Source organism: Rhinichthys klamathensis, unplaced genomic scaffold, assembly GCF_029890125.1.
Source record: "Rhinichthys klamathensis goyatoka isolate OS25496 unplaced genomic scaffold, OSU_Roscu_1.1 h1tg000001l_1, whole genome shotgun sequence".
In the NCBI taxonomy this organism is placed as follows: Eukaryota; Metazoa; Chordata; class Actinopteri; order Cypriniformes; family Leuciscidae; genus Rhinichthys; species Rhinichthys klamathensis.
This window is the reverse complement of record NW_026606555.1, coordinates 607,511-622,239: the sequence shown is the minus strand read 5'-3', so window position 1 is coordinate 622,239 and position 14,729 is coordinate 607,511. Positions and strand designations below refer to the sequence as shown.

The 14,729-nt window shown below is 44.5% G+C and overlaps 1 protein-coding gene across 2 annotated transcripts in view; it reads left to right on the top strand.

Annotated features, from left to right (window-relative positions):
• l3mbtl3 (L3MBTL histone methyl-lysine binding protein 3) overlaps positions 1-14,729 on the top strand; it is a 102,482-nt gene that overhangs the window by 20,646 nt on the left and 67,107 nt on the right. For both annotated transcript variants that reach the window (XM_056259251.1, XM_056260051.1), the window contains 4 exons: positions 5,513-5,617; positions 5,706-5,841; positions 6,495-6,586; positions 7,235-7,386. In XM_056259251.1, the coding sequence (XP_056115226.1) occupies positions 5,513-5,617; positions 5,706-5,841; positions 6,495-6,586; positions 7,235-7,386 (485 nt within the window). The remainder of the gene's footprint in view (positions 1-5,512; positions 5,618-5,705; positions 5,842-6,494; positions 6,587-7,234; positions 7,387-14,729) is intronic.

The following is a 14,729-nucleotide window of genomic DNA, read 5'->3' as shown; positions in this document are numbered from 1 at the left end:
TTCATCTGTTAATCAAACATTCCCAGAAGTGAGAAGAAAATGGTTCGACATTAAGCTTGAGAGCAAAAAACGAATTAGTTCACTTCGGAAAAATAGTATTCAAACTGGAGAAGGACCACCATCGCAGATGCTATTACTGGCTCTCATAATAAGAAAAACCGTATGTAATTACTATATATAATATTTTTTCAAAATGCTGTGCAAATATGTACCCGATTAAGGTGAATTAAAATGCAGCCTTATTAATGAGCAAAACGTCCGGGTGTTAAACTCACTATTTACGCGTGGCTGGGAGCAGGTGTAGATTTCTTGTGTACCAACTAACATTTGGAAAATACGAACATTTTAATGAATCCGAAAATTTACACCAGAACCACTTTACACACGATTTACACAAAAATTAGTTCTGCTCGTGTTTCATGAATGAGACCCAATGTTTCTGGAAGAACGTTTGTTCATAATTGAAGTGAACCTCTCCAGAACGTTAGCTCCTGTTAGCTGGGCATCTAGTGAAGCGCCAGGAAAGGGTTTTTGATTATATGGATTGTATTTTCATGTTACAGCTGCAAACTAATATCATGGATTTTATTTTATTTTTTGATTGATTGATTGATTTGTTTATTTAAGTGTCAAACACCATGGTGCCCAGCCCTCATGGGCTTATTAGACACTACAGTAATAGTTTCACAAATATCTCCAAGTAGCCACGTGACCCAACATAGCATAACTAAACCACTAAAAATAAGGACACATACAAACATCATTTTCAAACATCCAGCACAAAACCTCCCCTTCATATTTCCAAAATATATCAGGATTTTTTAACTGAATTGATTCAAAAAGAGTTTCTTAAATCACAGTATAAAAGACAATAAAAAAACAAAATGAAATTCATCTTCCACAACCTGGAGATCACAGAATCTGTAAATATGTACTGTTTGTCAATCTCTTATTTTGTACATGGACTTTAAAGTGGACTTAAACCTCTTTTTAGTTGTGATAGTCCACATCACATTCACAATAGGGTTTTAGGAAGCCAAAATATATCATAATACGTATATTAATAGTTATTTTACTTGGAACTACAGTAATAAAATGACAATTCCAACAGTCAAACCCTCCAGCTTTATAGTGGCTGAGAACTGCAGGGAGAGCTTTAGGTTTCTGTCAGGACAGGTTTACACACGCTGGTTTACACTCTCTCTGGCTCACACACTGCGTGCACAGTTATTAGGTACGCCCATTACCTGATCATGGTTTTTCCAGGCACATTTGACCAATTCCAAACCACACTAATCTTAATAACTACTATCAATTTTGTATTTAATCATTTATAAGTGATATATAATTGTTCATGAAGGCTGGAAATGAAAAGCGCTATATATTTACAGATAAAATAAGCCAAAAAAGAGATTTAACTCAGACTGAAAAGGAAAAAATGATGCCCATGAGAAGGGTGTGATATACAGCGAAATATGCTGTGACTCCATAACCTGTCCATAAACAATCAGTGTGTATCAGTGTGTACAGGGTTCCCGCGGATCCTTAAAAAGTCTTAAATTAAATTTTTCAAATTTAAGGCCATAAAAAGTCTTATGTTTACTTATGAAAGGTCTTAAATTTTAGATTACACTTTTTTTTCCCCAAGATTTTTGACAGGGTTTAGACGTAGTTGGCACATCTGAGCTAAAACAAATTGCCCAGGTGGCTATTCATTTGAATTCTCTACAAAATACACATTAAAGTACATTATCAAAAAAAAAAAAAAAATGATTACCACACAAAAGGAGGGAAAAGGGGGAGAAAGGGGAGAGGGAGAAAAGAAAAGTATAATTATAATGCTAAGTATAATTAAGTGTGAAACCATCATCAGGAACCCTTTAGATTCTGGAAAAGGAATTCCTCAAACAGTGTTACAAGAGGAGGTGGTGCTGGTCCTTCAAGAGTCACTCTCCATCTGTCGGCCTATAAAACTCTCTTCATGTGTTTCACTAACTTCAGCTTAAGAGGCGGTCATTTCTTAGGATTCTTTACCTAAGTCTCTGAGATCCTGACACTGGTCTTCAGGAGACTCCCGGTAGGCAGTAGGCTTGTGCACAATTCAGAACTGAATTGAGAATGACTCCTGAATTCTTGAATTTGAATTGATGTCAAAAACAGGATCTAGAATTACAATTTGAATTAAAGAGAGCAGAATTGCAATTCAATAAAAATTCTAACTAAGTAAGTAAGTAAGTAAAATTTATTTATACAGCGCCTTTCACAGACTAAGTCACAAAGCGCTTAACAATAGACAAAAATGGATAAAAAATAAAATAAAACAGATAAAATTAACAATATATAAAGTACAGAGATTACCCAAAAGCTAACCTGAACAAATGAGTCTAAACTAATTCATATACAAAGTGTTTAGCAATGAAGCTTTACAGTATATGTCAGAGATGATTGCATTACATATTCTATAAATGATATTAGTTTGAACTACTTTACATTAACAGGAAATGTTTTTACCTCAGCAATGAATGTTAAAAGCTCTAGTCACAGAACAAATAATTAAATTTGATTTATTGTAATTGTAATTTTGTGGAACATGATGAAGCATTTCCCAGAATTACTTTAGTAAATCTTTAGAAAAACAAAACAATTTGAGGTGGATATTTTTATATATATATATATATATATACACTCACCGGCCACTTTATTAGGTACCCCATGCTAGTAACGGGTTGGACCCCCTTTTGCCTTCAGAACTGCCTCAATTCTTCGTGGCATAGATTCAACAAGGTGCTGGAAGCATTCCTCAGGGAGTTTGGTCCATATTGACATGATGGCATCACACAGTTGCCGCAGATTTGTCGGCTGCACATCCATGATGCGAATCTCCCGTTCCACCACATCCCAAAGATGCTCTATTGGGTTGAGATCTGGTGACTGTGGAGGCCATTTTAGTACAGTGAACTCATTGTCATGTTCAAGAAACCAATTTGAAATGATTCGAGCTTTGTGACATGGTGCATTATCCTGCTGGAAGTAGCCATCAGAGGATGGGTACATGATGGCCATAAAGGGATGGACATGGTCAGAAACAATGCTCAGGTAGGCCGTGGCATTTAAATGATGCCCAATTGGCACTAAGGGGCCTAAAGTGTGCCAAGAAAACATCCCCCACACCATTACACCACCACCACCAGCCTGCACAGTGGTATCAAGGCATGATGGATCCATGTTCTCATTCTGTTTACGCCAAACTCTGACTCTACCATCTGAATGTCTCAACAGAAATCGAGACTCATCAGACCAGGCAACATTTTTCCAGTCTTCAACTGTCCAATTTTGGTGAGCTCTTGCAAATTGTAGCCTCTTTTTCCTATTTGTAGTGGAGATGGGTGGTACCCGGTGGGGTCTTCTGCTGTTGTAGCCCATCCGCCTCAAGGTTGTGCGTGTTGTGGCTTCACAAATGCTTTGCTGCATACCTCGGTTGTAACGAGTGGTTATTTCAGTCACTGTTGCCCTTCTATCAGCTCGAACCAGTCGGCCCATTCTCCTCTGACCTCTATATCATCTCTATAGCATCAACAAGGCATTTGCGCCCACAGGACTGCCGCATACTGGATGTTTTTCCGTTTTCACACCATTCTTTGTAAACCCTAGAAATGGTGGTTCGTGAAAATCCCAGTAACTGAGCAGATTGTGAAATACTCAGACCGGCCCGTCTGGCACCAACAACCATGCCACGCTCAAAATTGCTTAAATCACCTTTCTTTCCCATTAACTCATTAAGCGTAACTTATTACAGTAACCTTCCTAACACTGAGTGTGTGAGAGATTCAACACATTCTTTCTGTTGTGTGACTGTGTGGAATTTCTTTGAATTGCCATGAATTTAATTCCACTTCCTGTCTTTCCAATTCAAATTCAAATTCAACTTCCTGTGTGGTGGAGTCGATTCCATTCAAATTCAAGAATTGAATAGAGGCCAATTCTGAAATCCTGAATTGTGCACAAGCCTGTTTGGCTGCTGTCTTGGAAAATGGAGGCGCTGGAGACTAAAGGGTTCCTGATGGTTTCACACTTAATTCTTCATTCTGTTGCAGTTAACGTGTGTTTTCTTCTCCACCGGTGTTTGTCTGACCCTGCTGACCCAATGAGCATTACACTGTCCAGCGGTCATGCCTTAACTGCAATGTCGAGTATTGCACCCTTCTCATGGGCATTTTAATTTTTGACTTTTCAGTCTGAGTTAAATTTCTTTTTTGGCTTATTTTATCTGTAAAAGAAAACGTGCCTAATAATTCTGCACACCTGAATATAAGGCGCTTTTCATTTCCAGCCTTCATGAACAATTATATATCACTTATAAATGGTTAAATACAAAATTGATAGTAGTTATTAAGATTAGTGTGGTTTGGAATTTGAAAAATATGCCTGGAAAAAAAAAACATGATCAGAAAATCGATGTGCCTAATAACTCTGCACACAGTGTGTATCAGTTCATCGTATCAGTTTTTGACCATAACATAAAAAAATTTAGGGTTCAGTGTCTTGTTTTTAATAAATGTGCAAAATTATCACAAATCTTGTTTTTGTTTTGTCATTTTAGGTCATGAAGTGTAGATTAATTTGATTAATTAGGGTGTGTGTCCACCGAATAATTTTTTCCCAATTTTCTCAGTGGTTTTTAATGGGAGCGCTGCGTATTTAAAAACGGCAGCAGTGTGAGTGCTGAGCGCTTCATTCTTGACGCTCAGGGTTGAAAATGTTCAACTTGGGAAAAATGTAGCACTCATCTCTGTCATTTGTTGCCCTGCCGTCCAATCACAGTGGAGGAGGAGCGGGACAAATCAGAGATGGTCTTATTATTGGGAGATATGAGGGTTGTGGCGAACTTTGATCACGTGTGCCTTGATCACATTACAGCCTTGACGCCATTGAGTTTCAGTCGAGTTGTGCGACGGTCAACCACTGTTTGCAGATACCATAGAAATTCATGAGAAGTGACATGAACTGAATCATACGTCACGCAATTGTCCATGACTACTCTTATAAAACAGCATTTTTTCAGTGTAAACTCTAAAATGAGATAAATCCCAAACGAGTGTTTAAGAGCAAGCATGTTGAAGATTAGCTGACGGGCTGTTCATTCAACGATGAGCTGTTTCCCCACGGCAGCGGTTTATTCAGTGCAGGGAAGCGCACAGCTTATGAAAATCCCAAATTCAAAATTAGAATATTGTGAAAAGGTTTTCATAAGCTGTAAGCCATAATCATCAAAATTATAACAAATAAAGGCTTGAAATATCTCACTTTGCATGTAATGAGTCTATATAACATATTAGTTTCACCTTTTAAGTGGAATTACTGAAATAAATGAACTTTTGCACCATATTATAATTTGTCGAGTTTCGCCTGTATGTTGCTGTCTGGGGAACTAGTGAGCATGTGTGTGTTGTTACATCTCTAGGAGTGTGTGACTGGACTCTCTCTCTCTCTCTGTGTGTGTGTGTGTGTGCAGTATCAGTCATTACCGCAGTGTAAGAACGGCTTCAGGGTTGGCATGAGGCTGGAGGGCATCGACCCCGAACACCCGTCCATGTACTGCGTCCTCAGCGTGGCGGAGGTAACAGCACTGATAGCAGATGCAGACCGAGCGACGGGATGTGTCACTGTTCACAGAATCACTTGCATCCACTTTTGCATATTTGCAGGTGTTGGGACATCGAATCAGACTGCATTTTGACAAATATTCGGACTGCTATGACTTTTGGGTAAACTCCAACTCTCCGGACATCCACCCAGTGGGATGGTGTGAGAAAACCGGACACAAGTTGCATCCACCTAAAGGCAAGAGACACCAGACACTCACACACTCCCCAACACGTGTTCAAGGGCCAGATCCTGGGTCCGCGTCAATCACATGATCACGACACAGCAGAAACTAAAGATGCTCTGTGTCTCTCTCTGTCCTGAAGATTAGGTCAGGAAAGGATGTTTTTCAATTTAGTCCTAAACATGGTCTAAAAAAAATGGTTACACTTTAAAATAAGGTTCATTAGTTAACTAACATGAGCAATACATTTGTTACTGTATTTGTTAATCTTCGTTGACGTTAGTTAATGCAAATCCAGCTGTTCATAGTTTGTTCATGTTCGTTCACAGTGCATTAACTAATGTTAACAAATACAACTCTTGATTTGAATAATGTATTAATAAATGTTGAAATTAACATTAAAAGGGTTTAATAAATGCTGTACACGTGCAGTTCATTATTAGTTCATGTTAACTACTGTACTTAACTAATGTTAACTAATGAACCTTATTGTAAAGTGATACTAAAAAATGTAGTGCTTTGACTTGTTCTTGAACAAGCATTATGCCTTTGAATATTAATAATGAATGTGTGTGTCGTTGAAGTTGTGGTGTGTGGGTTGACTTGGACTGCAGCAGTGTGTGTGTTGTTCTTCACGTGGCGTGTGTGTGTGTGTGTTTCTCTGTAGGGATGAAGGATGAAGAGTTCAGCTGGTCCTCCTTCATCAAACTGAATAAAATACAGACGGCCCCCAAAGCCCTCTTCCAGAACCAGAACATGGTGAGTGTGTGTGTACGTTTGAGTGTGTGTGTGTTCAGCACATGACATTGTTCTTATGTCCACTAGATGGCACTGTTTCACTTCATTTAATAAAGCACTCACACTAGACCAAGACACTGTCATGATCCTCAGCACATTTAACTTACACTACACACTTCACTTATATTATTATAATAAGACGTAGAGCTTGATTTTAACATCAGGATTTGATTGGATCATGACATGCTCCAGATACAGTCAAAGCTAAATTTATTCAGACAATATTTCTCACATTATCACAGTATAGTTTAGAAAATGGTAATAAAAAATGACAAGAACTCAAAGTTATCAGGTCAGTTGATGTTTCATGTTGTTCAGTCTGTGGGGTAAAAATGTCGCATTAGCAATTAAAGGAAATACACTTCAGCAAAACATGATCAGCTCAAAGTGCCTGAATCATTTTTGGTCCCAAATGTTTATAAATGTTACTGGTAGTCACTGCATGAAGAACTTTTGGGTGTAATATGTCACAGTTTACTTTACTTTGCTCTCCTCACTTACATAAATGAACTATAGTGTCCTGCACACACTAGTATCAAAAATGATATCTGGTGTCTGAATATTTTTAGGTGTGCCTGTGTTATGGGGTTTGTGTGTTGTGTGTTTCAGACGGTGACGCCGTCGGGCTTCAGGATTGGGATGAAGCTGGAGGCCATCGATAAGAAGAATCCCTCGTTCATCTGCGTCGCCACGGTCTCCGACATGGTGGACAGCCGGTTCCTGGTGCACTTTGACAACTGGGATGAAGGTTACGACTACTGGTGCGTTCACAGCGATGAGTCTTTGAATTAGCGTGTGTATGCGATGTTGCTGCTGTGTCTCTCCCCGAAAGGGAACTTTTCTTCTGTTTTTTAATCTTATGACAAATTTTTTTAAACAAAGCATGGACTAACTTGCTTCAAGCCGTTGCGTATGCGTTTGCATGACCACATGAATGTTTTTGAAGAGCTGATTCTTGCCATTTTAACCCTGAATCAGTTCATGTTGTTATAGTAAAGCACTGAAAGTGATTTTTACTCTCTAACCCTGATGCAGGATATTTTTAAAACCATTCATATAAATGAAAATCTGGTAGTATCATTCAGTTTGGGCATTTCTCTCAATTTAACCACATAAATCACTCTTTTAAAATATTAATAACCCATGACATTTCTCTCATCCTTTGTATTGGATTGTCTTAAAAAAAAAACTGATAACTGTGGCTTATCTCTTAACAAAGTTTTAACTTTTAAACCAATATAAGGGGGAACATAATGAAAACATGTATTGAAACCATGTGGGGCAAAAACGACATGAAAGCATCATATTTAAATTTTAATGAAAGCATCATTTAGGGAAGAGTTATTTTTTATTCTATGAAAGTTCTGCAAACATACATATTGGCTGAAATTGTGATGAAATGGAAGAAACTGAACAGGCATAAAAATGAATTAGTTGAGGATCTTGTTAATTATATCAGTCGTAAGTCATGAGGACGCAAGCAGCACACTCTCATTTTTTTCAGTGACCCAGTTATCACTAGTTATGTGTGTGTGTGTGTGTGTGTGTGTGTGTGTGTGTGTGTGTGTGTGTGTGTGTGTGTGTGTGTGTGTGTGTGTGTGTGTGTGTGTGTGAGAAAGAGAGAGAGAGAGAGAGAGAGAGAGAGAGAGAGAGAGAGTGTGTGTGTGTGTGTGTGTGTGTGTGTGAGAGAGTGTGTGTGTGTGTGAGTGAGAGAGAGAGAGTGTGCGTGTATGTGTGTTTGTGTGTGTGTGTGTGTGTGTGTGTGTGTGCGCGTGCGCGTGTGTGTGCGCATGCGAGTCCAGGAAAAGTGGATAACGATTGCTAAATTGTTAAACGGGATATTCTTCAAGAACGGCATTTTTACAGCTGAAAGCCACATTAGTAAGCCTTTCGGATTACAACTCCTGAAAATATGTGGCGCGAGTTTTAAAGAAGTTCCCGGCGACACACTCGTATCCTGAAGACTTCACATCGGTCTCGACAGCTGACTGGATCCGCTAACAGCTGCGCTATCTGCGGGAAACCGTCTTGCCCTCTCTGCGGACGCGAGCGACTCAACCCAAGCGGAACAGAAAGCTGAGCAGGAATAAACTCGCATACCTGTGGCAGCCAAGGGGGTAATCCTCCAGCCGGAAACTGAAGTCTCCCCGGGGCCGCGATTGGCTAGCAAGCCTTCACCTGCTGTTAGCACTCCATTGACTCCCATTCATTTTGGCGTCACTTTGACAGCGAATAACTTTACATCTGAGGCGTTTAAAGACTCCATTTGTCCATTGTTTATTTCTAAAGAAACACGACAATGTATAAAAGGCTCCATTACCTTGTATCTTATGTTATGGCGCCATAGAAGCAGTTTTTGTAAAAAATAGGCTAACGATTGCGTCATAACACGCGACTCTCTGTCGCACAGTAGAGAAATTACCGAATAGACAGAAGTAGAAGCTCGTGGGCAATCGGGGGGACGTGGAGGCATAGAGTCAAGGGAGAAGCCCATAGAGAGTCATAAAGTTGCTCCTGCTGCTCATGGACAGCTAATACTCACGATCTCCGGCTCTGTGAGATCCGGAAGGGAATGGTTCAGATTCCTCTTGGCACCGCTACTAGAAGACTTACAGCTGTCCGACAGGTTGCTCACGTCACATCTCCGTTGTCAAGCTCAGTGTGAGTCTGCGCAGTCGCTCCGCCATCAGGAAGAGAGTGCTTCTAATGGGCTTCACTTTTCTCCGTTGAAGTCTATGGGGTCGCTGTGTCCATTTCTTTTACTGTCTATGGTGGCAGCATAGAAGATCTAAAGCGATTCAAGCCATTTTAAACAACAGTGAATATCCCGCCCGCCCACCGTGCTCTAGCGACATTACAGCTATACAAACTTATTATGACAATAAATGCCTAAATCAGAGGCCTAATGATGATCTCCCACCCCCACCCTGGTATTTGAGCGTGCCGCCAATGAAACCAACTTTTTTCCCTGAAACCACACACTTCACATTTAAGGAAGTAGAGACTGTCTTAAAAAACCTCCTTAACAATAAAGCAAGTGGTAAGGATGGCGTGTCACATGAGACTCTTAAAACCATACAGTCATGTCAGATTTTAACAACTATCTTTAACATCTGTTTGGAAAATAAGAGAGTACCAGATTCATGGAAAGGAGCACTAATCCATCGTATTCCAAAAAAAGACAACATCCCTGATGAACCATCAACATGGAGGGACATATCTCTTCTCCCTACCATCTATAAGGTGTTCATGAAATGCATTCTCCCTTGGTTGGTGGAAGCTGAGATCTTATCCACTAAGCAAAAGGCATACATCCATAGACAAGGCACGAATGAGCATGTATTTTGCCTCAAAACAGGGATAGATGACTTTAAGCATGAGTCATTTAGATTGTACAAATGTAAATAGATAGATTGTATATAATTCAAATGTAAAATGCTTAAAATTACAGATTAAAATTACTGTCCAAAATCCATGAAAATCCTGAAATTTGACAATGATAATTAATATATTACAGGTATTTCTGCTGCAACCAGAAAGCCTTTGCTAGCCTTGGTCCATTAAAACCTTCATCAGCATGCATTGATTAATCCCATGGCATGTAGCAAAAAAAAAAAAAAAAGGTGCGACCAAATCATATGCTGGTGCGACCAACTGAGAAAGTTGGTAGCACCAGTGCAACCAGTGGAAAAGTTAGTCTGGAGCCCTGATAAGACAGTGAGCTTAGTGTGACAGTGGTTTGGACTGAACACGCACAGTACCCGTGATATTATTTTTCACCCCCAATGGGAAGGAGGGTTGGGGGTACCAAACATGATATGGATTTATACCAGCATGCGGATTTCCCATCTTCTGAACATGCTGAATAATGATGACAAAGATGTGAGAGAGCTGGCCTGTTCCTGGACCTCCGGAAACGCTCGGTTCCGTTGGCCAGCGAGTCAGAGCCGCACTTCCTTGGCTTTAAAAGAAAACCCAGCGAGAAACTTGACACCCATTCTGCTGGCTTCAGTGTCTGGTCAGACTGGCCGGACCTGAGTTACCTCTGTGTCCGCACTGGAGTATCACTGGAGTGTGTGCGGTCTGACTCTGGGACTGTGTGGGTCTCGGAGGACATCATTCCTGACCCCTGACCTCTGTGTCCGCACTGGAGTATCACTGGAGTGTGTGCGGTCTGAGTCTGGGACTGTGAGGGTCTCCGAGGACATGATTCCTGACCCCTGACCTCTGTGTCCGCACTGGAGTATCACTGGAGTGTGTGCGGTCTGACTCTGTGACTGTGAGGGTCTCCGAGGACATCATTCCTGACCCCTGACCTCTGTGTCCGCACTGGAGTATCACTGGAGTGTGTGCGGTCTGACTCTGGGACTGTGAGGGTCTCGGAGGACATCATTCCTGACCCCTGACCTCTGTGTCCGCACTGGAGTATCACTGGAGTGTGTGCGGTCTGAGTCTGGGACTGTGAGGGTCTCCGAGGACATCATTCCTGACCCCTGACATCTGTGTCCGCACTGGAGTATCACTGGAGTGTGTGCGGTCTGAGTCTGGGACTGTGTGGGTCTCGGAGGACATCATTCCTGACCCCTGACCTCTGTGTCCGCACTGGAGTATCACTGGAGTGTGTGCGGTCTGACTCTGTGACTGTGAGGGTCTCCGAAGACATCATTCCTGACCCCTGACCTCTGTGTCCGCACTGGAGTATCACTGGAGTGTGTGCGGTCTGAGTCTGGGACTGTGAGGGTCTCCGAGGACATCATTCCTGACCCCTGACCTCTGTGTCCGCACTGGAGTATCACTGGAGTGTGTGCGGTCTGAGTCTGGGACTGTGTGGGTCTCGGAGGACATCATTCCTGACCCCTGACCTCTGTGTCCACACTGGAGTATCACTGGAGTGTGTGCGGTCTGACTCTGGGACTGTGTGGGTCTCGGAGGACATCATTCCTGACCCCTGACCTCTGTGTCCGCACTGGAGTATCACTGGAGTGTGTGCGGTCTGACTCTGTGACTGTGAGGGTCTCCGAAGACATCATTCCTGACCCCTGACCTCTGTGTCCGCACTGGAGTATCACTGGAGTGTGTGCGGTCTGACTCTGGGACTGAGAGGGTCTCGGAGGACATCATTCCTGACCCCTGACCTCTGTGTCCGCACTGGAGTATCACTGGAGTGTGCGGTCTGAGTCTGGGACTGTGAGGGTCTCCGAGGACATCATTCCTGACCCCTGACATCTGTGTCCGCACTGGAGTATCACTGGAGTGTGTGAGGTCTGACTCTGTGACTGTGAGGGTCTCCGAGGACATCATTCCTGACCCCTGACCTCTGTGTCCGCACTGGAGTATCACTGGAGTGTGTGCGGTCTGACTCTGGGACTGTGAGGGTCTCCAAGGACATCATTCCTGACCCTTGACCTCTGTGTCCGCACTGGAGTATCACTGGAGTGTGTGCGGTCTGACTCTGGGACTGTGAGGGTCTCCGAGGACATCATTCCTGACCCCTGACCTCTGTGTCCGCACTGGAGTATCACTGGAGTGTGTGCGGTCTGACTCTGTGACTGTGAGGGTCTCCGAGGACATCATTCCTGACCCCTGACCTCTGTGTCCGCACTGGAGTATCACTGGAGTGTGTGCGGTCTGACTCTGGGACTGTGAGGGTCTCCGAGGACATCATTCCTGACCCCTGACCTCTGTGTCCGCACTGGAGTATCACTGGAGTGTGTGCGGTCTGAGTCTGGGACTGTGAGGGTCTCCGGGGACATCATTCCTGACCCCTGACCTCTGTGTCCGCACTGGAGTATCACTGGAGTGTGTGCGGTCTGAGTCTGGGACTGTGAGGGTCTCCGAAGACATCATTCCTGACCCCTGACCTCTGTGTCCGCACTGGAGTATCACTGGAGTGTGTGCGGTCTGAGTCTGGGACTGTGTGGGTCTCGGAGGACATCATTCCTGACCCCTGACCTCTGTGTCCGCACTGGAGTATCACTGGAGTGTGTGCGGTCTGAGTCTGGGACTGTGAGGGTCTCCGAGGACATCATTCCTGACCCCTGACCTCTGTGTCCGCACTGGAGTATCACTGGAGTGTGTGCAGTCTGAGTCTGGGACTGTGAGGGTCTCCGGGGACATCATTCCTGACCCCTGACCTCTGTGTCCGCACTGGAGTATCACTGGAGTGTGTGCGGTCTGAGTCTGGGACTGTGAGGGTCTCCGAAGACATCATTCCTGACCCCTGACCTCTGTGTCCGCACTGGAGTATCACTGGAGTGTGTGCGGTCTGAGTCTGGGACTGTGAGGGTCTCCGAGGACATCATTCCTGACCCCTGACCTCTGTGTCCGCACTGGAGTATCACTGGAGTGTGTGCGGTCTGACTCTGGGACTGTGAGGGTCTCCGAGGACATCATTCCTGACCCCTGACCTCTGTGTCCGCACTGGAGTATCACTGGAGTGTGTGCGGTCTGAGTCTGGGACTGTGAGGGTCTCCGAGGACATCATTCCTGACCCCTGACCTCTGTGTCCGCACTGGAGTATCACTGGAGTGTGTGCGGTCTGAGTCTGGGACTGTGAGGGTCTCCGAGGACATCATTCCTGACCCCTGACCTCTGTGTCCGCACTGGAGTATCACTGGAGTGTGTGCGGTCTGAGTCTGGGACTGTGTGGGTCTCGGAGGACATCATTCCTGACCCCTGACCTCTGTGTCCACACTGGAGTATCACTGGAGTGTGTGCGGTCTGACTCTGGGACTGTGTGGGTCTCGGAGGACATCATTCCTGACCCCTGACCTCTGTGTCCGCACTGGAGTATCACTGGAGTGTGTGCGGTCTGACTCTGTGACTGTGAGGGTCTCCGAAGACATCATTCCTGACCCCTGACCTCTGTGTCCGCACTGGAGTATCACTGGAGTGTGTGCGGTCTGACTCTGGGACTGAGAGGGTCTCGGAGGACATCATTCCTGACCCCTGACCTCTGTGTCCGCACTGGAGTATCACTGGAGTGTGCGGTCTGAGTCTGGGACTGTGAGGGTCTCCGAGGACATCATTCCTGACCCCTGACATCTGTGTCCGCACTGGAGTATCACTGGAGTGTGTGAGGTCTGACTCTGTGACTGTGAGGGTCTCCGAGGACATCATTCCTGACCCCTGACCTCTGTGTCCGCACTGGAGTATCACTGGAGTGTGTGCGGTCTGACTCTGGGACTGTGAGGGTCTCCAAGGACATCATTCCTGACCCTTGACCTCTGTGTCCGCACTGGAGTATCACTGGAGTGTGTGCGGTCTGACTCTGGGACTGTGAGGGTCTCCGAGGACATCATTCCTGACCCCTGACCTCTGTGTCCGCACTGGAGTATCACTGGAGTGTGTGCGGTCTGACTCTGTGACTGTGAGGGTCTCCGAGGACATCATTCCTGACCCCTGACCTCTGTGTCCGCACTGGAGTATCACTGGAGTGTGTGCGGTCTGACTCTGGGACTGTGAGGGTCTCCGAGGACATCATTCCTGACCCCTGACCTCTGTGTCCGCACTGGAGTATCACTGGAGTGTGTGAGGTCTGACTCTGGGACTGTGAGGGTCTCCGAGGACATCATTCCTGACCCCTGACATCTGTGTCCGCACTGGAGTATCACTGGAGTGTGTGCGGTCTGAGTCTGGGACTGTGAGGGTCTCCGAAGACATCATTCCTGACCCCTGACCTCTGTGTCCGCACTGGAGTATCACTGGAGTGTGTGCGGTCTGAGTCTGGGACTGTGAGGGTCTCCGAGGACATCATTACTGACCCCCTGACCTCTGTCAGGGCAACAGCCACATGCGGTGGTCACAGCCACACGCTAACATCCACAGGTGCCGGCCAACTCTCCTAGACTACACCAACATCAGCAGAACCAACACTGGACTGGACTGAACCTTCAGGGGAAACTTGCGTGTCTCTCCTCTGCTGATCACTCTCTCTTGCACTCATTTCTTCAGAATTTTGCACTCAGTGAGGACATTGTTATTTTTACAGTAAAAGCCAGACTAGAAGTTCTTCCAACCAGACTCAATCTTTTTATCTGGTTTCCTACAACTCGGGTTCCTCATTGTCTGCATCACACTACATAATCGCACGCCACGACAGAAT